The 23,612-nt window shown below is 43.3% G+C and overlaps 1 protein-coding gene across 1 annotated transcript; it reads right to left on the bottom strand.

The window, feature by feature from the left end:
- Positions 1 to 865: 865 nt before the first annotated feature.
- LOC120564641 (bromodomain-containing protein 1-like) lies at positions 866 to 22,762 on the bottom strand. Its single transcript, XM_039809797.1, is given in 13 exon segments — positions 866 to 2,620; positions 4,372 to 4,526; positions 4,938 to 5,032; positions 6,958 to 7,088; positions 7,572 to 7,707; positions 7,868 to 8,460; positions 8,462 to 8,600; positions 9,547 to 9,859; positions 12,378 to 12,506; positions 13,922 to 14,050; positions 16,714 to 16,870; positions 17,787 to 19,204; positions 22,455 to 22,762. Coding segments are annotated over 12 exon segments (3,570 nt in total). The 5' UTR covers positions 19,187 to 19,204; positions 22,455 to 22,762; the 3' UTR covers positions 866 to 2,427.
- Positions 22,763 to 23,612: the final 850 nt, after the last annotated feature.

Raw genomic sequence — 23,612 nt, 5'->3', positions numbered from 1 at the left:
AGCTTGATATATATGGGCCCTGATCTCCGTCCAATCAAGGATCTGCGGCTGGACTTGAAAATAGGCTCTTCACGAGTACTTTTGCAAACTGCTGACAGTGTAAAGAAAGTAGGCTAAAATGGGGATCACCGCTAACTAACGGACTCCATGGCAACATTATACTTCCTGTTCACACGTCGTCTCAGGTTTGTCTGGCTTTGAAAACACCTTTTAAGATTCCGATCATTTTGAAGAGCACATGGAACATGTCCTGCTGAGTGACACTGCAGTTTCCTCTTCATTTCTGCGTCATCAGCTGTTTCACAGTCAGAACAACAGCGCCGCCGTGTGGTCAGATATGAGTCCTACGTCAGTTTCTTTTGGGGTTTAGTGTTATACAGTATGTAATGTTGGTATTTTTTTGTAATTTTACTTTACTCTTTTCAGTTTTAGTGCGTAATGTGTTAAAGTAGGTTATAATTATGGCAGTGCACATGCACATTTCAATTTCAAATGTGTAAAACCGAAGAATACAAAATTACATTTAATAAAGAGTATTAAAAAAATAAAGTGAAAGCAAGACAATTTAAAAAACATAATAAAATATAACAGGATAATAAAAAAATTTTCAAGATAATTCTCCCAAACTTTAAGTAATTATATTTAATAAATAAAAACCAGGATAATAAAAAGATAAATGGTAATATTTCAAAGCTAAACGTAATGAATACAATATATGTTTTTCATAAAATGTACTTAAAAATTGTAATAATAAATATAAATTTAAAATAATAAAGTGTAATAATAAAGATTGAAATAAAAAAAGCAGGGGAAAGATGTATTGAAATCTAATTTAATAATTATAATAAAACCAGGACACGCTGAGTCAGTGATTCAATAACATATTTAATTTTTCAGTGTTTTAGTATAAAAATCCCGACCTGCTGTCGGCTGGTTTCCGCTCCCGTTGGCTATAACTGTGGTTTTTCCCAGAGAATCAGCTAAAGTACCAAATCTATTTACACACAACATCCACATCCAGAGGGGCCAAACAAAACAGGAAGTCTACCCATTGCTACCCTGCCCAAATAAAACATCAACACTATCACCTCACCTCTCAGATTTAATGCTATTAATAATCCAAAAAAATAAAAACTCACAAAACAGAAGAGGAGGAAAGGGCCTCTACATTTGGCCCCCCCTCGTGTGCCCGCAGTATTTTTCTTACAATACTCTCTCTATAAAGTAATGCATATACATTTTCTGCTTTACAATAAATTAGTACAGGCACATTCTCTTCTCTCCTACAGCCGCCTGTAGCTCCGATCGGGTGGAAAAGATGATTCTGTGATGTTTTATAGGAGGACTTGAACTCATCACAGCACACAAACAAAAAGGCTAAAAACCTGAAAAACTGTAAAAAAAAAAAATAATAATTAGTGGGAAACTTGTGGGCAGCAGATTTTTTGGTTTCGGTGTGAATGATGCACTTTAGGCATTTTAAACTTTGAGAGCATCTATATAGATTTTATATAAATATGTACAAATGAAGAAAAAAAAAAAAAAAAAAAAAGTAGTCCAGTAAAAACATTCAGGTAAAAAAAAAAAAATGATGCAAACACACAAAAACAATTAATGCCAAAGACGAGAGATCTCGAAGTTTGAGAACTCAATAACTTACAAAAACCGTAAAAAAAAAGGAGCTGAAATAAAAATGTTTGTTACAGTTATGCATGTTTGTTGTTTTTTTTCTCTGTGTAGAGATAGCACCAGCAGAAACACCGACACCGTCAGTGGATCGTCACCTCCGACCGTATAAATATGTGAACACCAAATGTACCAAAAAAAAGAACAAACTGAGGGAGTGAATAAGTTAGTGTCAGGCCTTGTACAGGATATTTACAGGAGCTGCTGCAGTCGCACACACGCGCACACTGATGGACATTTTCATGGCAGTGAGATTGTTGCAGCAGTCTTGCAGCACATTTTTAAGGAGGTCAGAGGTCAAACTGACACATTCAACAGGCTTCGACCTGTGATTTTTTTCAGTCCTCACAGCCCAGGTTTGAATTTCTTTTTCTTCTCCCTCTCTTTCTACTTTTTGCACCCGCTAACCGAGTCGTTTTCGTTGCATAGCTTTTTGACAAAACAAGATGGACGTCACAAGCTACAGTATTTCGGACAAGGGGGGGGGGAGGGAGGACAGACACGTGTGTGTGTGTGTGTGTGTGCGTATGTGTGTGTGTGTGTGTGACATGAAAACGATGTGGTTCCAGTTTGCAGGAAATGGTAAACATGACAAGTATGTGTGTGTTTGTTGTGCGTATGAGGCAGAAACTGAGCGTCTCTGTTGCGATGGTTTTCAAAAGACAAAGCTAAAAGACGAGAGATGGATAATGGAGAGGATTTCGTAAGTGTGTGGGGGGGGGGAGGAGGGGGAAGAAGGGTTCAGTTTGTGACGGCGAGGCCGGTGCTCGGCTCCGGCCCGCCGCCGCCGACACAGTTCAGGTGGTTCATGGCTCGGTCGAAGGCGAGCCGCACAGCTTTTCGGATGCAGGAGGAGCGAGCCTCCGTCAGCTTGAGTTGGTCGAGCGACTGGTTGACCCCGAAGGGAGCCATCTTGGATTTAGGAAGCCATTGCCTGAGGAGAGAGGAAACAAGTGGTCAGCGTGACGTACGGGTGCATGATATATCGACTCAATATCGTTATAGCGATAGCACGTTGCGCAATATTATATTGAAAGATAAGTACGCAATATGTTTTTTATATTTCTTTTTAGCATGTCCTGTTCTGTACAAATGCTCCTTAGTTATTTATTCATGTTGGACCAGTCCAATATGACCGTCAGTTGAAATAACCCTCGTGTTGAATCTATTTAGATGCGTTTTCCCATAAGTTTAGTAATTTTACGTATGTTTAAAAATATCAAAATATCGCAATATTCATAATCGATATCGTGCAACCCTAGCGTGACGACATGAGTGACCTCAGAGTTTTTAGGTTTCTGTCAAATCACTGCGTTCTGCTGACTCGCGATAACGGCTCCTCCGTTCCTCCACACTGGCAACTTTAAAAAGAAAACTCATCTCTTCGAACAAGAAACTTTTGCTGTATTTTGAACTCATTTATTTATATTTATTAATTGCCTCCGCCAAGGAGGTTATGTTTTCGGCACGCTTTGTCTGTCTGTTGGTTTGTCAGCAGGATTACAGAAAAACGACAGATTTTCATGAAATACGGTGGAAGGGTGTCGCATGGGGCCAAGATACAGGCTTTTATCAACATTGCGAGCAAGCGCGTTTGCCTGGGATTCACGTGGCGTCCGATTAAATCGGAAAAATTACTTCCCGACTGGGAAAGTTCACAGTGCATTACCTCAAACATAGGGCACGCCTTGGCGGAGGTCTGCGCTCTGAGGGCCCACTTAGCTGTATTTGTCTTTAAAACCCTTTTTGATTTATTTTTAGTGCGTTTTGCTGTTTTTAAATGTTCCTATTATTTATTTTATCTTTTGTAAAGCACGTTATTTCATCTTTTTATATGAAATGTGCTACAAAGTGTTTTCATTTAGAAGATCATATAAAATTAGACATCTGTGAAAGAAATGTCAATGTGTACAATGTAATACAGATGCTCCCGTAAACTGTAAGTTTAGCATTTATTACCACCTGTATGCTGATGATGCATTTCTTCCCCCAGATGACTATGGTCCTGTGACTCACCATGTCCGTGCATTAAAGAAGGGAGTGGATTAACCAGTCTTATCTCTTAAATATAACAAAACTGAGTTGATTATGTGTGTAGCCCATAATGAAAAACACAAAAACTTAAGAGTCAGGTGTCATGTTTGGGTGTTTTCTTGGAAGCAGATCTACATTTTACCAGTTGTATTAACCCTCATGTTGTCTTCAGGTCAAATTTGACCCGGTTTAAAAAAAAAAAAAAAAATTATGTGATGTCGAAATAAGCCCCGGAAATGTAAAAAAAAAAATAATTAAAAAAAATAATTAAAAAGAATAAACACGACAAAGAAGTCAGAAAAAGTGATACAAATTTTGAAAAACAAAAACAAAACATCTAATAAACTTTTAAAAAAGTGAATAAAACAGAGATAGGAACAACAAAAGTGTTTTTTCCATGGTTGATGGGGAGACAACACAAGGGTTAAAATAATCACGGTCAGCCTTTCATCTTCAGTTATGTAAGAGGACTTAGTCAAAGCAGGATCCATGCATTCATCTCGAGTAAGTCTTTTCTCTTCTCAGGTCTACCAAAACACTGTAAATACTTTGGTTATCAAAACGTGTCCAAAATGCAGCTGCCAGACTTTTAACAACGCCTTTTTATGAATCCTCTTTTTTTAATTTTGAGTGAGTCGGCGAGTTCCTCACCAGCTGCGCTTGCTGTCGAAGAAGTGGACGAGGAAGAGTTTCTCTGCGGACCTGAACTGCATCCGCTCTCCGGCTTTGAGAACGTCCGGCGGCGGCTGGGGAAGCTCCGCCCCGTTGTGCTGACACCCCGTCCTCCGCGCTCTGGGGTCCATGATCTGTGACGGGCCAATAAAAAAACAGAGCGGGGGGGAGACTGAGTGAAGCCGCTTCCTCACAGTAACAGGGGGTAGCCAGGCAGCCGCAGAGCAAAAAGCCAGCACTCAGAAGGCACAAGCATGCGCACACACACACACACACACACACACACACACACACACACACACACACACACACACACACACACACACACACACACACACACACACACACACACACACACACACACATACACACACACACACACACACACACACACACACACACACACACACAAGCAGTCCATGATCGGCCAGCTGGAAGCTCCCGCATGGCTGTGTGAGCACAAATCACGAGCTACAGCACGCACGGACGATGGCAGAGGGGGCTGATGGGTAATGGAACATAGAGAGGGACCAGCACTCACTCACCAGGGCGGGGTAGGAGGGATATCCACTACATTTAGCCCAAACTAGTTTAAGAGGCTCCAGAACAAATGGACAAGCAGCCGAGGGCTTCCACACCTCTACAGGAACAACGATAAGCAAGTTATCAAGTATTCAACTCAACAGAGCACAACCAGTCTACAACACACAGCCATACACACCAGAGCAAACACACACACACACACACACACACATTTGTTTTTAAAGATTACCTTAAAAAAAATAAAAAAATAAAAAAGCAATTGAAAAGATTCCTGATGAGTCACGTATGGCGTTTTTCCATTACATGGTACCTGCTCGACTCGACTCTACTCGCCATTTTAGTTTTTCCAAGTCCCTGGTACCTGCCAACAGGTACGTTTTTTAGTATCACCTCCGTCGAGGTTCCAAGTAGTATAGTATACCAAAAGGTGACGTGAAAACCTGCAGACTCCTGATTGGTCGGAGAGAATCGTCACTTATCACTGCGTCATCATTGCTAGCGACAGACGGGGGCGTCCTAGACGCAAATTTTCTTTTCCTACTATGGCCACGCCAAGACCCGCCCTTCAATAGCATTCACACACTACTATTGGCCAGGCGTCCATGCTTACGCAAGGTAACGTAACCCGATTTGTTCAGGTCCTATCCCCTGACCAATCGGCTATCCTAACCTTAACCACTCGAGGTCAATGCCTAACCCCGACCAATATTCGAGAAAAAAACTGCAGTAGTTTCATTTATTTAGGCCATTAGGCCTTTTAGGGAGGTGAAACTTACTCCTTTTTATTGTATTCTATTTATTGATGTGTGCATGTTATGTGTTTGATAAATAGTGCTGTCGAAGTCTGGTTCAGTGTTTGTGTTGTGGATTATGTGTCAATATGCCTGGACTGTACAACAAACTGCCTCTCGGGGACATTCATGTTTTTTTCTATCTCTATTCGAGAGGCTGAAAACGGCATTTTCTGCCATTTTTGCATGAAAAATGACAATTATTTGAATATCATAGACAACTGCACTAAGTGCAACTTGCCCAATAGGTTTATTTACATCTTTATCAATACTAGTTAAGTAGGTGTACATTTTTATTCCCAACTTGTATATATTTTAAAATATTTGTTCTTGTATTCTATCCTATTTATTATTTCATGTATATTCTGTATGTATGCTGTGTGTCTGATATTTTGCTGCTGTAACACTGTAATTTCCCCATTTTTGGGATCAAAACTTTTATTCGTCTCATGAAAAATAATTGGAGTTTATCGACTTCATAGTTGAATCAGGACCTTTTTAGTATTTGGACTGAGGAGCTTGTGAACTGCCAGCAGTGTCATATTTAGCAGGTTCTTTTAAACAACTTTTCATATGTTCTGCTGCTATGTATTTTGGGTTTTAATGTTCCACCGGATGTAGCCCTTTAATCGGATGATGCTGATGATGATGCTTTACCACCAGTCGGACCTCAGTAAGAACAATAGAGTTTTACATGTTAAATGTTATGATAATCGGCACAGCAGCTAAATGACTAAATGGATTGGTGGGGTTTGTTGAGTGGCTGTGACATGAGCTAATAATCCACGGAACCCACAGAAAATAACGGGCGTCCCCTTCACTTCCTCCTTGTCAATCACAGGTTTCCTGTTTCTGGACTCTTTGCACATTTACCACTTCCTATACGGCTAAAAAACAAAAACTGCTGCTGACTTCATCCAGGACTTCGGAGGCCCCTGGACTTCAGTTTGAGACTCAGTGGCGTTTGGTAAAATCCCATTTTCAAGATTATATTTTAAAAAGACTTTTAAGATCAGAACCATGACTGAAGAATCGACTTCACTGCTCTTTGGGTCACACAGGTGGAACAGCAAAAAAAGAGAAAAGTGATGTAAGGAAAAAATAAAAAAAAGGTATTTTTAATTAGTTTAGTAAACTGGCAGACAGAGAGACAGAGTTGACCAATCAAAGCGTGCCATGCAGTTTCATGCACATTCATCGGACGACACGGAGCCGACGCTGCTCTGCTCACCTGGAGAGATCTTTGCGGTTTTGGGGAACTCTCCGTTCTCGATGCAGGCCACCAGGGTGCTTTTGTCGTCCACGGTGCTCCGGCGGGCCGCCGGCGACCGCCCTTTACCGCTTTTAGACACGATGACGGTGCTGAAAGAGACCCGGAAGAAAAGCGAGATAAGGAAAATGCTCTTTTTAAAATCCGTCAAAAGGACGAAGTTTAGACTAAATGATGACGGGGGATGGATTACGTCTCTGCAGCAAGTTTCAGGTCTCTCCTGTTGGTTTGAGTTGATGTCATTATTGCTGCCACCATTACAAATAAAACATGCTTAGTTTCCCACAGTTTATTTGATATAGCACCTTTTACAGACAAAGGGCCCTATTTTAACGATCTAAGCGCACAAAGTCAAAGTCGCGCAACCTTGCCCCTATTTTCAACTGTTACTTGCTGTTGCTAAATAGTTGTGTAAATTAACGTTGTTTTTATTTATTCATTAACAACTAATAATCTGTATCGGTCCTGAAAAACTGTATCGTTCGAGCCCTGGAATGGTTTGTTGTGTAGTTGTGCATTTTATTTTTCAGCGATACTGGAACTCTGGGAGGTTTCCTCCCCCACCCCAAACTCACCTCGTGCTGCAGAGGACGCTTCCGCTGGAAGAGATGCTGGACTCGGAGGCACAGCGGCGGCGAGGCTCCAGCAGGCGGGGAGACGGCGAGATGTCCTCCTCCTCCTCCTCCTCCACCACGAAACCGTTTGCTATTCCTGAAGGGACCAGACGCAGGGAACGTGGCACAGCGTAGATTAGGGTTATGGGCACAACAGTAATGATTTCTGTAACATGTAAGTTCATGTTTTGTCACGGGGGATTTTTTTATTTATTTTTTTGTTGCTGAAACACGGACAACCGTTCGGAGTCTTTTACCTGTACCGAGGCGCTTTATCGGCGACTCCTCGTCCTCCTCGGCGCTGCTGCTGCGCGTTCGTTTCTTCGGCAGGAGGAGCGTCTCCAGTCGAGGGATCACCACCGACAGGAAGGTTTTGGTGCCCAGGGGCAGCGGCGACACAGCCGGCGCCTCCTGGGTCTTGGGTGGTTTCTGGGGGCTGGCGCTCTTGGACTTGCGGAAGAGGACGTTGTTCCGTCGGTTGCAGGCGCCGGAGGCCTCGGTGTGGATGACGCCGTTGGGAAGCACGTGCCCGTTAGGCGCGGGCGCTGAGGTAGACGTGTCGGTGTCGCCGCCGAGCTCCGCGGGAGCGTGGTCCGTGCTGGGTTTGGCGGCCTTCGGAGGGGGCGGCTCCGAGGCAGCGGGCGAGCTGCCGAGCTGCGACAGTGAGGTTAGCAGCTCTAACGTTGGCGGAGGTAAAGGCTTCTCCTCCGGAGGCGTGCGGGGCTCCGCCAGCGGTTCGGGTAGTGGTTTCTGCTCGGACTCGGCGGGGGGCGGGCTTGGCTCCGGGGGGGCGGGTGGCGGCGTTCGGAGGGACTTCTTCAGGCTCAGCTCGCTGCGGACCTCCATGATGGTTTTTGAGCAGCTTGAGCCTCTTGCTGCGGGACGGGCTGTGCTTCATGGCCGTGCTCAGGTCCAGCTTCTCCAGCAGCGCCTTCAGCTGATCCTCCAGAGGGGTCAGCCGGCGGTAGGCGGGGCTCAGCAGCCGGTCCACTGAGAGACAGACGGTGACATCATCAGTCATTACAACACTGCAGCGCTCTTACAGCCGAGCTGGCTCCAAAAGGTAAAACTTGGCAGTGGCCATAGCCGGTTTATTTTGGCTTTACTGTACTTTGGTACAGTGGGAGGAAGCGGAGACGCGTCGCCCATCTTTATATAAAGTCTAGGATATAATCAGGTTAAATACAAGACTACAAATATGGGGGGGGGGGGGTTTTAAAAAAGTGGGGTGAAAAGAAAGAACAAAAACGTTAAAAAAATAAATAAAAAAACGCAAAAGAAACCCAACAAAAACATCAGGTAAAGTGACAAACAAATTTGAAAAAAGTGACAAAAACGTCAGGAAAAGTGAGAAAAAGTGTCGACCAATTTTATTTTTTAATTTTGACCCAGAAAAACAGAGATTCAGTTTAAAACGTTGGACAACTTAACAAACAAATCTTTGCAGTGGAGATTTTCCTGGACACCCGTCGTTGATAGCTTTTCTGTTTTTTTTCTTAACCCTCCTGATGTCCTCATTTTTAAAAAGTTTCTACATCAGAAATTTGGGTTTCCTTTAACCAAATAAAAAAATAAATAATAATAACGTGGATGGCTTCCTACAACGCTCTTCACATGTTTTATTCAATTTTATAGAATTTGGAGGAAAAAAAACAATAGAACGTTGTAAAAAGCTTCCAAAACGGGGGGAAAAAACCCCACAAAAACATTAAAAGGTGCAGAAAAAAATGACAAAAAGTGAAAAAAATAAAAAATAAAAATCAGGAAAAGTGACAAAAACGTTGAAAACAGTGACAAAAAACATTGGTGGAAAAGCAACAGAAGTGTTGAAAAAGACGACAAAAACGTTGAAAAATGTAATTAAAATTACAATTTGACCCAGAAAAACAAAAAGTTGCAGGAAGACAACACCAGGGTTGACGATCACTCGACTTACCGTCCTCCCAGGAGAAGGGGGGTGGCGTCTCCAGTTTTGGGGCTTCGGGCAGGTGCAGCCCGCTGGGGAAGTCGAAGCCGATTCGCTCGGCCTCTCTGCGGGCCCGGCGCAGGATGGCTCCGCCGTGGTCCTGCATCCGCTGAGCTGCCTTGTAGAAGAACGTGTCCTTGGCGTTGTACTTCATGCAGTTGAAGATGATGAGGTCGAAGTCGGCCTCGAACTCCTCCAGGCTGCGGTATTCGTGAGCGTCGATGCGCTTCCTCATGGTGGAGAAGTCCATGGGGTTCTTGATGTGGTCCAGGTAGTCCGCAACCTGCCGGAGACGGAGCACAGGACATGATGGGGGGGCGGCAGAAGATTTACAGGGATTCACATTCGTTACAGACATCGGTTCTCAGGTAGAATTAAACGTCACCCATGTGTTCATCTAACAGTTGGGGGAGGGGACAATAAACATGAAATTTCTCGAGAAATGTTTGAAGGGGACACAAATAATACAGCCAAAATTACACTTGTACAGAATACAGTATGTGTAACGTTAGTTATGGAACTCCAGTAAGAAGGCTGGCAAGCGATTTTATTCACTTTAAATTTTCTCACTAATACAGATGATGCTGAACTGAGAACTGAACCCCCTAGCAAGAAACAGGGTTCATTCGTATTTTAACCAATACTTTTTGGCAAATTTCCATGACTATGTATTCCTGAAAATGTCAGTCGACCTTATACAATAACAATAAAAATCTGTGTTAAAGTTTACCCTCAGAGGTTTAACAATAAAATGAATGATAATGTATGTGGTTCATAGTGGGCTTCGTAATAGAACGTTGAGGTTAGGACGACGTGAAATACATTTATTAATCACATATTATACGGAGTTAAAAAAAAGTCGATGACTTTTCCAAAACTTTCTGGGTCTTTTTATGTTTCCAAAACCTTTCCAGGTCTGGAATTTGCATTTTTCAAATTCCATAACTTTTGCAGTTTTTTTCAAAACGTATGAACCCTGAAGAAAGCTAACTAACTAGCATTTTCTGTAACCAGTGAAAGCTTGTTGGGTGGAATCATAGACAGTATATAATGGACCAACAGACCCCGTTGCTCTGGACGGAGACCAGTGAAGGATATTAGAAGCACTTTTCCGGTGATCTCTTGCTTTACTGCGCAGCCTCCAACTGAGAGAGACAATGTAAATGTGACGTGAGCAACGTGTCTGAAAGTGGTAAGTCTTCTGGTAGCTGTGCCAAGAGAAATCTCAATCATTCCCAATCTTACAGAGACGGAGAGTGTAGGTATATGTAAGGAGATAACATAAGCACAGGCTAATTATTGCTAACTAAAATGCTAGTTAACATTAGTAATTAAACCTAAACAGCTCATGTAAGTCCAAACTGCCTGCGAGCTTCTCCTGTACTATACGGTAATTCCTCTACTGTGCGACAGTAAGTCTCGTGGTTATGATGCAATCGTTAGCCTATTTTTACAAAAGCGTCTTCTACGGAGCCATAACGTGAGGTACAAGGTAATGGAGCCTTTTATACATTGTCGTGTTTCTTTAGAAATAAACAATGGACAAATAGAGTCTTTAAACGCTTCAGATGTAAAGTTATTCGCTGTCAAAGTGACGTCAAAATGAATGGCGGTCAATGGAATGCTAACGGCGGGTGATCTTAGCACCAAAATGGCGCCATAGGAGCTACGCATTCCAGACGCTCCCTTGCCCCCTTGGGTGGAATTAGCAAGTTAGCTAACGTATCCAACAAGCTACCAAACATGCTAGGTAACGTTATAACCGCTAACATAGAGGATTCATGGAAAATTCTTTTGTCATGACTCATTTATTAAGGACCCAGTGAAAATAATCACTTCACCCGATTTTTAAAGTGAATAAAATAGCCTTGTCTACTTACTGGAGTTGCACAACTAACCTTGAGTTACTCAAGTGATTCTCTCTCCCACCCAGCGCTGTCTCTCTTCACAACGCAGCTCCCACCGAACGGAAGTAACAGCTACCAACTAGGTCTGCACAATCACAATTTTATCGAAATAGGGACTAGTGCAAAATCCGAATGAAAAGGGGGGGTGCAATATCGTTAAAGACAAAATATGTGTTTGCCCATTCTGAATTAAGGATTCAGTGCTGCAGAGACGTCCCGGCCTACAAATCGTATCCTACACACTAAAGTTACTGTTTTTTAAAACAGATCCTCACAAACAAAATGAGAATAATGGTACAAAAAGGATCATTCCCTCCGATTTCGCAATCGCAATATCAGTCAAAATAATCGCAATTAGATATATTCTTCATACCGCGCAGCCCTACTACAAAGTATTTTATATTGGCAAAAACTGGCTTATCCATCTGGCGCGCTATTGGCGGGTTTAAAACGATGACGATAGTGCAGCAACGGCGAGCAGCTTTTTGATTACATTCAACGTGGCGCGGCCACCGAAGCGCAGCAACCCGTTGATGCCGCTGTCGCTGCTACGTCACCCGGATCGTTGGTCCGATTGGCTGAAGGACTATCCACTCGCGCACAGAGTCATTTGAACTATGCCCGTTGATCACGCCTCTTGTGCAGTAGAAAATACAGAGCAGGCTCCCCCAGACTAATGTTCAACCTTAATAGGTTGAGCTTGGTCTGGTGAGAGCCAGACTAAGCGTTTCCTGGACACTTTGGTCCATTTAGTTACTTTCCAGGACTTGAATGTAAATCACATTATATACCAGATGTAGTAACCCTGGCTGCTGACCGTTATTGGACCACAGCGTGCCACAATGTAATCGAGGGACAGTAAAGCAGATTGTTAATTGATAAATGGTGGCAGACCTCCTTGACGTTGACGGGCTGAGCGAAGATACTGTACTGGTCCTTCTCCTGCAGCTGGCTGAGCACGGCTCTCAGCAGGATGTTGAAGGGGGTCAGCTGGCCCTCCAGCGCCGACTGCTGCAGCTTCATCTGGCGGGAGAACACGCGCACAAAGTCAAACTGTGTCCCCCTTCTTTGCTGGGAATGTTCCCGAGGTCAGTGTTTATTGTACAAACAGTCGATGACAGCAGGAGTACATTGGGGCTTTTGAGGTCACATTTGTGAGGCGCAACGCTCACTTCACATTCAAGTCTGAATACACCTAACTCATCAGCAGGGCCACACAAAATCTGCAAGTAAACGAGAAAAGTTAAACTTTGCTTTAAAAAAAAAATGTTGCTTTGTTGATCACATGTCCGCCCCAAGTAGTCACACAGACAATTCTGCAGATTTTCATTCTGGATCACTGCTGAGAAACCCCACGCAGATCCCATTTAGGTCTGCGAAATCTTGGAGGTTTTGGTGAAAGTGACAGCCACTATGCCATGATGAATACATTACAGGGTTTTCCCTGCCATTATAAGTCTTAGGTGCAGCACCTCAGCTGAAGGAATGCGAAAAGTGCCAAAAACAGTGTAAAAAAGAATCCAACTAACAAAGACTTTTCTCAGATATAATGATTGTAGTTGGACTTCTTTAGCAAGTTTTGTCTTTAAGTTGTTACGTATTATCTGCTCTAGCTTTTCCCACATTTTAGACACAGATATGGTGGCAATAACTGTCCAAAATTATGTCAAATTGCATATTTTTTTCAATTAAAAAAATTAAATTTTTTTGAGGAAAGACCCCCAAACTAGAGATGTTCCGATACAGATACTAGTATTGGTATCGGCGCCGATACTGCTTAAAACGCTGGTATCGGGAAGTACTGGAGTTTATGCACCGATCTGATACCACGTAGTAAAGCCCTAAAGAAAATCTACGTTAAAGTAGTTTATTTATGTTCTTTTTCCATTATAACTGACTGTCAAACTGGAGAATAAAATAAAGTTCTGGGGCATTCATTGTTTGTGTTTTTTTCATGTTTCACAAAGAGTTTAACCTGAGCCAGACCGACAAAAAGATAGAAATCATATCACATCCATACAGGGATAGTAGTATACAGTTGTTAAAACATAATAAAATATATGACACACTGGTATCGGATCGGTACTCTGTATCGGCCGATACACAAGTTCAGGTATTGGAATCGGTGTCGGGAAGCAAAAAATGGTATCAGGCCATATCTACCCCAAACCCCCCACCAAATATATGCACCTAAGTCTCCCACAAACCTAGGGAAAACACTGAATAACGTTACTTATTTAAGCTGATAAAGTGTGAACAACAAACCTTTTACTAAAAGAAATGTCTTATGGCTGCAGGCAGGTGGTTGGAAATAAACAAAAACATTTTTTAATCCAGACAGGAAGCCCTTTCGTCATTATCTGCAGATACTTTGACTTCAAATAAAAGCTTTGAGCTGGAGAAAACGGGGAAGCGGTAAATGATGACGTGACTCTAACCTCCTCTCTCTTCAGCTTCTCTCTCTTCCTGATGAGCTCCAGCAGCAGGCGCGCTCGCTCCAGGTCGTGGCGGAGGCGGTGCCACTCTTTCAGCTGCTCCTTCAGCGCCTGGTTCGACTCGGCGCGGTCCTGCGGAGAACGCACAAACTTCAAGTCAGTAAAGTGTGACACTAAAGAACATTGGGGAGGGGGGGAGAGAAATAGATTCACGTATGTGTCATGATTTCATTTGAGACAGTTAGGAATATGGTTTCTTTGCCCATAATCAATATTTATTTTATCTACCAGTGATTCAACTCAACAATTTCCACAACTCAACAGTTTACTTTGGACGTCTCCAGCAAAACGAACAGAAAGCAGAAAATCCGTTATGTACTTCTTGACAAATGAAATAAATGTCAGACTGAGTCCCTAACACGTACAATTAGTTTTTGAGAAATGTCTCACGATTTATTGTCTCTAAAAGTGCATTATTCAACTTTTGTTTTTGTTAAAGAAGGAAAAGAAACTCGCAATGCTATCGAACCGCAATACTTCTAGAATTGCAAATAGATGAAAATCGCAATACAAATCGAAACGGCACCCGTGTATTAGGGGTGCATGATATATCGACTCGATATCGTTATTGCGATATCACGTTGCTCAATATTATATCGAAAGTGATAAGTATGCAATATTTTGTTTATTTTGTGGAGCGTTGGCTGTGTGGCTTAGTTGTTTGATTTAGAGCCCGCTTGAAACGCTGTAATGATCATTTCATTGGCCAGTTACCGTGCCACGCGCACGGGTCCACTACGTGAGAAACTCTACGGGGCGTACCACGGGACATGGGTGCGTATTTCGACAGAGTGACAGTGTAAGTGAAGAAATAGATAGACAGACAAAAAAAACGGAACAAATCAGAGAAGCGAAAGAAAAGAAAAGGACCTAAAGAGAGAGCGAAGGGAGTCAGTGGAGCAAAAGAAAGAAATGCAAAAGTAAGAAAATGAGTGTTGCTCAGGGAGAAGACAAAATAACAGAGATTGAAGAGGAAACTTTAGTGGCCAAAAGTAACCCCATCCCGCAACTTTAGAAACGGTGCAGAAAGGCTCTGCAGGCAGAGTTTGGAGTCAGACAGATTGAATATTTTTCATCCACGACCGAATATGGACTGTGGTCCAGCCGCACCACGGAGCCGTCCATAAGTCTCAGTGTGCACTGTATTGTTGTGAATCTATTTTGATGCGTTTTCCCATAACGTTTGTAATTTTACATACGTTTAAAAATATCTAAATTAATATCGATATCTAGGGCTGGGTACCGAACATCGATACTTTTATGGTATCGAAAAATACTCCAATCCTATGAGTATCAAAAAATTCTTTCTCTTTCGGTGCCAAATTTCGGTTCCAAAAGCGTCTGAGCGCATAAGCGCAAGCGTATCTGTCCTCTCTGCATATTGACACAGAGCGGAGCTCTGACACACACACACACACACACACACACACACACACACACACACACACACACACACACACACACACACACACACACACACACACACACACACACACACACACACACACACACGGAGAGGTGTGGACGGAGTACTGCAGTAGTGTCTGCAGTCTTGTTGAAGTCACAGAGAGTCACGGTTGGTTTCAAGTGTGGTTACCGTTTTTTAAAACTTGACGCAGACAGCGTTTGCTGCGATGTGATATTAATGGCGAGCTGAAAGCGGTCGCGGTGCTGTTGACGTTACACTTCCTCTTAGACAAGCAGCCACAACGGTGGTTTCTCTGCCCTGATGACTGACTGACAGGCTGAGCTTGCAAGGCAAGGCACTTTTATTGATGGTACTCTGAGTGAACAGTTTTACCAGAATTTTTTTAATTTTGAGAACTGTTTTGATTCACAATTAAGGTGGAAAATAAAAGCTTTGTGTTTGATGTATTTTTGTTGATGTTGAAATGGATTTTAAAACATATGGTATCGAAAATAGTATCGTTAGGAATCGGTATCGAAACTGAGGTATCGAAATTGGCACCGGATCGACAGATTCTGAACGATACCCAGCCCCATCGATATCGCAATATTCATAATAGATATCGCAATATCACATTTTGTCGATATCGTGCGACCCTGCCGTGCACGGTGAAAGAATCGAACCGGGACAAAAGCCCATCGTCCCGGCCCTACTAAAAGATATTGTTCTGCGGCGAGCGTTGGCAGCACTTTCTTCAGTATGCTTAGTCTTTAAAGTACTACATGGCTTGGCGCCCCCCCCTCTGTTAGAGTTTATTAAATACAGACAGACTCGGATCACCAGAGCTGTTGTAAACAGGGACTGTGAGGTTCCTTTTAGAAAAACCTCCTTCAGCCATAATGCACTATCTATTAAAAGGTAGTGCATTAAGGAACACACTACCCCCAATTATAAGGGAATGTCCCACTCTGGCCACCTTTAAGAGCCAAGTAAAGGTGTGGCTTAGAGCTATCCAAACGTGCAACCACCTCTAACTGTATGTTAGCTAACCGTATTAGCCCAGTAGAGCATACTAATGAATTGTGTCTCCGTTTTAACACTTACTACTGAATTGTGCTGTTTTCCTTTTTGTTTCTTCCTTTTTCTCCCTGTTTTATTGCAAATGTTACTACTGTATATCTTTTTTCCTTTTTATTGCAACTTTAAACGGACTGCAGATGGAAATTAGCTCTTGGGCTTCAGTCTGGCATTTTTTTACGTGTACTGTTGTACATGTTCATCTTATGTGCATTGTCCTGAAATGAAATAAAAAAAATAAAAAACTGACCATCGGCTTGACTTTGGGCGGGTGAGGGTTGGCCTGCAGCCGGCGGATCAGCGGCACGTTGTTCCTCGACTGCCTCTTCTGCACCCAGTAGCTCAGCACCCGCTCCACAAACACCCGCTTCCTCTGGACCGCCACCTGGTTCAGGATGGTGTCGAAACTGACCCACGGGGGGAAACAGGGGAGATAATAATCAATAAATACTCATCATTTCCTAAGGGACAGCCTGAGCAGAAACACAGCCTCCTCTCATCCGGTTCAGGTTCCTTTATTGGTACCCGTAGGTAAACTAGGCTTACAGTCTAAGAGGCAGGACATCCTTAAAAAACTTTGGAGACCACCACATAAACATGCAACACACAAATAGGCCTGTCGCAATATGCAATAAATCAATTAATCGCATGACAAATAAAAATGAGCTCGATCATTTTTAAATGGAAATTATCGCGGCCGGAAAAATGTCCATTTTATGGATGGTTTTGGATTGTGTTGGTTTTTATTCCAGTGCATTTTTTGTTAACAATCAGGAGTTAGAAAGTCTCTTCAGTTCAAGTTAAAACAGAGAGAAAAAAAACACACTTGAGATGCATTCTGGGAGTCTTGTTCGAAAATGTGAAATTAAAACTTTTTTTTCTCCAACGTTTTGGGCAATTGATGTTTTTGTCACTTTTTTTCAATGTTTTGTTGAATATTTTTTCTGCGATTTCATTTTTTACAAATTTTGAAGCTTTTTCTGACACTTTTTTCAACATTCTTTCATCGGTTATTTTTCAAATGCTCTCAAATTCAATAAAACACCCAAACTCAGTGAAAGTAGTAAACTGATCATTTATTTTACTTGTGAAGAGCGTTGCACGGAACCATCCACGTTATTTTATTGGTTGATCAATTTGGTTGAAAGAAACCCAAATTTCTGATATAGAAACTTTTTGAAAATGGGTCGAATTTGACCAGAGGACAACAAGACTCCCAGAATGCACCTCTCACATGAATTAATAATCAATACTCAGTCCACTCAAGTGTGTTTTTCTCTCTCAGTTTTAACTTCAACTGAATAAACTGTGTTTGCCGCTTACCTTGAGGCAGTGATACTGGGCCCAGAGCTGTTGGGGGTCTCAGGTTCAGGTTCTGGTTCAGGCTCCCCTCTCTTACTCTTCTTCTTGTGCCAGCCCTTGGCCCGGGACTTGCCCCTCTTGTCGGCCCTCTTGTGGCAGGCGCCGTTTTTCGGATGGGGCTCCTCGTAGATGTTGAGCTGCCGGCAGTCGCAGCCTTCGGGCGTGTGGCTGCAGCAGTAGGCCGTCTTCTTCACGGAGAAGGTGGCGCCGCCGGACGGCGTCACTTCTTTGACGGGCTCCATCTTCATGTAGAGGCCGGCCTTCTGGGCGCAGCTGACGTGGAAGGCGGCGTAACAGTTGATCTTGTCGCACTGAATGCACGCCCCGGCGCCCTTCTCCTTGCACAGGTAGCAGGTGAGCTTCCAGCGCGCCGGCGGGATGTTGCGGACGCCGTCGATGGGCTCGATAAAAACCGTGTCGGAGAAGCCGACCTCGGGCACCCACAGGGCGCACACCACGTGGCCCCAGCGCTCGTCGTCGGTCTTCTTCAGGGCGCCGCCTCGGTTGGGGCAGAAGACGCAGTCGGCGGGCCGCGACGGACACTGCAGGCAGTGGCGGCACAGCCACTGGCCCTCGGGGACGTACGGCACGCCGTAGCACTCCTGGTGCACGGCGATGTTGCAGGAGTCGCAGAAGAGGATGACGTTGCTGTCGGCGCCGTCGCCGTCCATGCAGATGCAGCAGACGGCGTCCTCGTCCACCAGCGACTGCAGGTCGCTCTGGCCCTGTGTGGCCGCGTGCGACTCCTTCTCGAAGCGGTCCATGAGGAACTCGAACAGGTTGTAGGACACCTGGCTGACGCCCTCGCTCTTCCTCTTGTCGTTGAGGAGCTCCAGCCAGGCGTAGTCTTCTTCGTCCATGTCGTACTCCACCTCGTCGTCCAGCTCCTCCTCCGTCCGCTCCGTGTACTTGAAGTACGCCGCCGGCCGCCTCGGCACCACCGGCAGGTTGTATTCAACCGTTCTAACCTTTGGCTCCAACAGGCCGCCGGTGCTGCCGTGCGTGGCGGCGGTGGTGGTGGTGGTGCCGGTGCCGGCGCTGGCGTGCGAGGCCACGAGCGCCGCATTCTTCTTCTGCTGGTTGTTTTTGAGGCGCACCGAGCGCACCAGGACCTGCTGGGGCTTCTCGTTGTTCTCCTTGTTGCTGTTGCACTCCATGATCTCCTGCGCCGTGGGGTCGTCGTCGGCGATGACGTCCAGCTTGTCGTAGATGCTGAGCCGGTGCACGCGGCCGTCCACCTCCAGCTCCACGATCCGCTGGGCCTGGGCGTACGTCAGCGTCTCCCGGTTGGGCGACGGCTTGATGGGAGACGAGTCCCTCTTCAGCACCGAAGGTCTGTGATGTCGACTCTTCTTCTTCATCTTGATATCGTAAAGACCCTGAAACACCAGACACATTTGAACAACGTTGTCAGTAGGGTTGCACGATATTGAGAAAATGTGATATTGCGATATCGATATTAATTTAGATATTTTGAAACATATGTAAAATTACAAAACTTATGGGAAAACGCATCAAAATAGATTCACAACAAATACAACACAAGGTTTATTTCAACTGACGGTCATATTGAACTGGTCAATAAATATATAAAATAAATAAATAAGGACCATGTCTACAGAACAGGACATGTTTTACTGGTTGGACAGTATAAAAACAAATAAAGAGAACAGGACTAGGGGTGTAAGAAAGAGAAGAAAGAAAAAAAATCGATACACTTGAGTATCGCGATATTTTATTTTGCAATACTGTATCGATTTTCAAAAAGGCAATGTTTTTTTTAAACATTAAAAAATATTCATGTAAGACAGTGGTTCACGTTTATGTTGTGTTTGAACCCCCTACCGCTAGATGGCTATGCTGAGACACACCACTAGTGTCCTCGCCTAGCTATGGCTGAACTTTGGCCTACTTTAGCATATCAACATTAGCTCACTAAGAACCTGGGAACCACAATCCCAAACTGGCAGTTTGATTTTCTGTGTACTGAATTGTTTACCTAAAGTAAACTTCTTTGACTGTTATGCACATCATGTCTTTTTTTAAATATTAGTTTTTCTAAAATTATACTTTAAAAAATCCACTCAAAACGTAAAGTTAGCCTGCTACTCTTTGGCCGGCTCGCAAGCCCACACAATTGTGTGCGGCGTGCCTGTTGTTTTGTTTCCGGTCTAGCTAGATCCGGTGTGGTGTTGTAGTTTTTCTTACGTTACTAGTTGTTGCAACAGCATGTGAAAAAAACGTTTGCTAGGCCAAAAATAACATTAATCTCGCGATAAAAAAAATTCACACCGTTAAAATGGGTTTGTGTTAACGCGTTTAACTGACAGCACTAATATAAATCAAAGAACGCAAAAAAAAGACTACTAAATTACCGCACCTTCATATAAGAGGGTTTCCACATGAGCATTAGACCGCTACGTATAGTGATTTGTACAAAAACAACTGTAAGAAGTCTTGAAAAAACTGCTGTGCCTTTTATAGTCCATGTAAGGGGATTACATAGCACTGTCTGACTGTTGACTCAAGTATTAAAATCCTCAAATTTGAGCAATTAAATGGGTCATTCTGCATAATGAGAACTTTTGGTACGTCAAGTATATTTTGATTCCAATACTTGTAGGTAAGTTCTTGAATGCAGTAAACTGAGGTATTGCTCTTTTGTTTTACTTTCTTAAAATATCTGAGTACTTCTTCCACCACTGGTTGAGAGCACCTGAAAACAAAGTGTCAACATACTTGGCCAATGAAGTTGTTTCTAACCCTGTTCTCTTGCGCAACTAAAACCAGTATGCAATTGTACCCTGAAGTTAATCTTGCAGCTTTATATGTGAAGGTACAATTCCAGTGAAATGTAATCCCCAATCGAGCGAGCTTGTCTGCATTGAAAGCATCGATAGAATGGCGGCGACATTTTTTTTTCAGAAGATGTCTTAGTTACAACACGATGGAGCTAGCAAAGCAGTTTTGTGTTTATATGTGCGACTGGGATTTATTCAGTATGGGAAATCCCACGGTCTCTAAAGCTACAACTCAAAATTGTCTGGCTGATTAAACAGGGAGGGACCCATCTGCTAGTGATAGGGGCAGAGACTGAGAGAGCTACATGGATAAATATGCATCAAACAAGCCACTTTGAAATTTTGATGTTCCCATGAATACAAAAGTTGGGTGACCCTCCCCCCCAGACAAAAAAAAAAATGGGATGACCCTCCCATCAACAAAGAATAAAAAGACATGACCCTCCCCTATTTTCCTCCAGTGGTCCATTCCATAAATACCAAACGGTCCCTTAGAGTTGTTCACCGCCGATGACTACCGCACAGCGTCTAGTTTCAAAATTACAAGTTGGCAGCGCCCGTTTCCGGGATATTTTGGCTTCACTTTTTTGTACATTGGGAGGACGTGGGTATAGTACAGTCTATGGATTGCAACATTAATGTGATCCAAAATTGGGAAGAGATTATTAACAACATCGGCAACCAAGAGTGTATGTGAAATCTAACACAGAGAGGCGTCTTCCAGCTTTATATAACGTTACAGTCTATGCAGCAACAGCTGTAGGGTCAGTAGAAATACTTAGGGCTGCTCCCTCTTAGTCGATTAGTTGACTAATCGGTCGTTTTGGTCTTAGTCAACTTAGATTTCTTTAGTCGATTAGTCAGGTTTTATGCTTTTTTCATGCTGAACGACTTATTTCCAAGAAATGTACAAGCACATCTCTGGTAAACACAAGAATTAAAGTGGTGCTTTTGCATGATTCTTTGCGGAGAAACTCAGATTTACAGATCTGTCGATTAAATCAACTAATCGATTAGTCAATACAATTGAATGAGTGTTGACTAAGAATTTCTTTAATCGAGCACAGCCCTAGAAATACTCCAAGTGATGCAAAACGCATCATTGGAGTTGTTTTCTGCTAACCTGTGAGTAGGGAGATCTGGGGGCTGGTAAGATGGAGGAAAGTTTAACATAATTCATTTAAATATACTACCAATATTATTATCATACACAGTTGTTTGAATATCGGGCAAAGTATCCCTTTAAAGGGGGCGGAAACCGACTGTGATAACGGTTCGCTGGGTGAATGACAGAAACGCACAGAGCAGCACACCTCCGCACCGAGCCCACGGGCGGCTCAGCTAGCCTGACTGAAGCCGCCGAGAGCTGCTTGTTGTCGGATATTATCGGCTAACAGCAGCTGCGGCTCGTTCGGTTTCTCTCGGTCATATTGTGCATGCTGGCCACCCAAGCTAACGTTAGCACCCATTTACTAAACCACAACGTTGATCTTCGTTATTAATCGAGACAGCTTTGAAGGGGTGTGCCAAACACAGATCTGTTACACTAAAAGACGACCTGGTGGCGTCTTCGGATCAGGCGGCGGCCTCTCTGGTGGCCAGTTAAACGCATTAGGACACTCCGTCCACAAACTGGGCTAACGTTAGCCTGCTAGCATTACAACTGAAGGGGGAAGGAAATATGGCGACCAACACAACAAGAAACTGCCTCGTTTGGAAAAAAAGGAGCTTTTCCTAAGAGCAGCGCGGACTGGTTTTGGATTCAAACCAGCCCAGACTGTAGGGTGTTTATATTAAAGAGATATGGGCGGAGTGAGGCTGAACTTACCTCGGTATTATCACGAATTCAGCTTATAAAAACAGCAGCAATGGCGGTGCGGCCTGCGGAGCGAAGCGGCAGTTAAATCCACATTCAGTCCGCTCATCCAACAGCGGCTGCGGCTCGCGCTGAACCGAGTTAAACTTGAGAGTGGCCGACAGGTATCCAGGGCGACGGAGCCAGTTTCAGAGCGTTATTGATCAGTTGATCAGGATAAATACTGATCAATGTAGGGCTGTTCGGAAGCAGTTAGAAGCGGCAGAGCTCAGCGGCTGCCCGAGCTTCTCTTCCCCCAACAACAATGCGGTTGTGTGAGATCTCACGTCGTCCTGACGTCACCGCGTACAAACTAAACCCGGAAGTGGCTTCTGGCTTCACTACCATGGAACTGTAGAGTAACCATCTGTATATTATTAACAGTCTATGAGAGTAACAAGTTCTCTTAATACAGCCACGGTACACGTAGGAACGTTACTTGGTTATTTGGTGCGTTGAAGGATCTTTTGCAGTTTTCCAGTAGAGCATATGTATGTTGTGTCAGTTTTAACATTTACTAATGAATTGTCCTGTTTACTCAGTTTTATATATAGCAAATGTTACTAATGTTACTCTTTTGTCCTTTTTATTGTAATTTCTACCTGCCAAATGGACTACAGATGGAAATTAGCCTTTGGGCTACAATCTGGCACTTTTACGTGTACTGCTGTACATGTTTATCAAATGTGCATTGTCCTGAAATAATGAAATAAAATAAATACTTGCCGCTACTAGCAGCAGAATGTAATTAGAGGTACGTGAGCATTTTAATTTTATGCAACTTTATAACCTTACTTCAACTGCACTATATAGCTGCATCGGAGAGGTAAATATTGTACTTTTTTTACTCCATTACATTTGTCTGACAGCTTTATTTACTTTTCAGATGACAGTTTCCATCCCCTTCCTGTCCAGTGAAAACCATGTATCTCCAGATGTTTTGAGATAAACTGAAGGATGTGCTCCTTAATGTGTTAATAGAAATTCTCCTAAAAATATAAAATGTAAAAAATATAAATACAAAATAATGTCTTTAAAAAAAGCCTCTTGGATCAGCTGGAAAATGCATCGTCACAAAGCTGAAAACAGGGCGGTTTTTCTGACACCATGAAAAGTTGTAAAACGTTTTAG

The sequence above is a fragment of the Perca fluviatilis genome, chromosome 8 (assembly GCF_010015445.1).
Source record: "Perca fluviatilis chromosome 8, GENO_Pfluv_1.0, whole genome shotgun sequence".
Classification (NCBI taxonomy): Eukaryota; Metazoa; Chordata; class Actinopteri; order Perciformes; family Percidae; genus Perca; species Perca fluviatilis.
The sequence above is the reverse complement of the archived record's forward strand: the minus strand, read 5'-3'. Positions and strand labels throughout refer to the sequence as shown.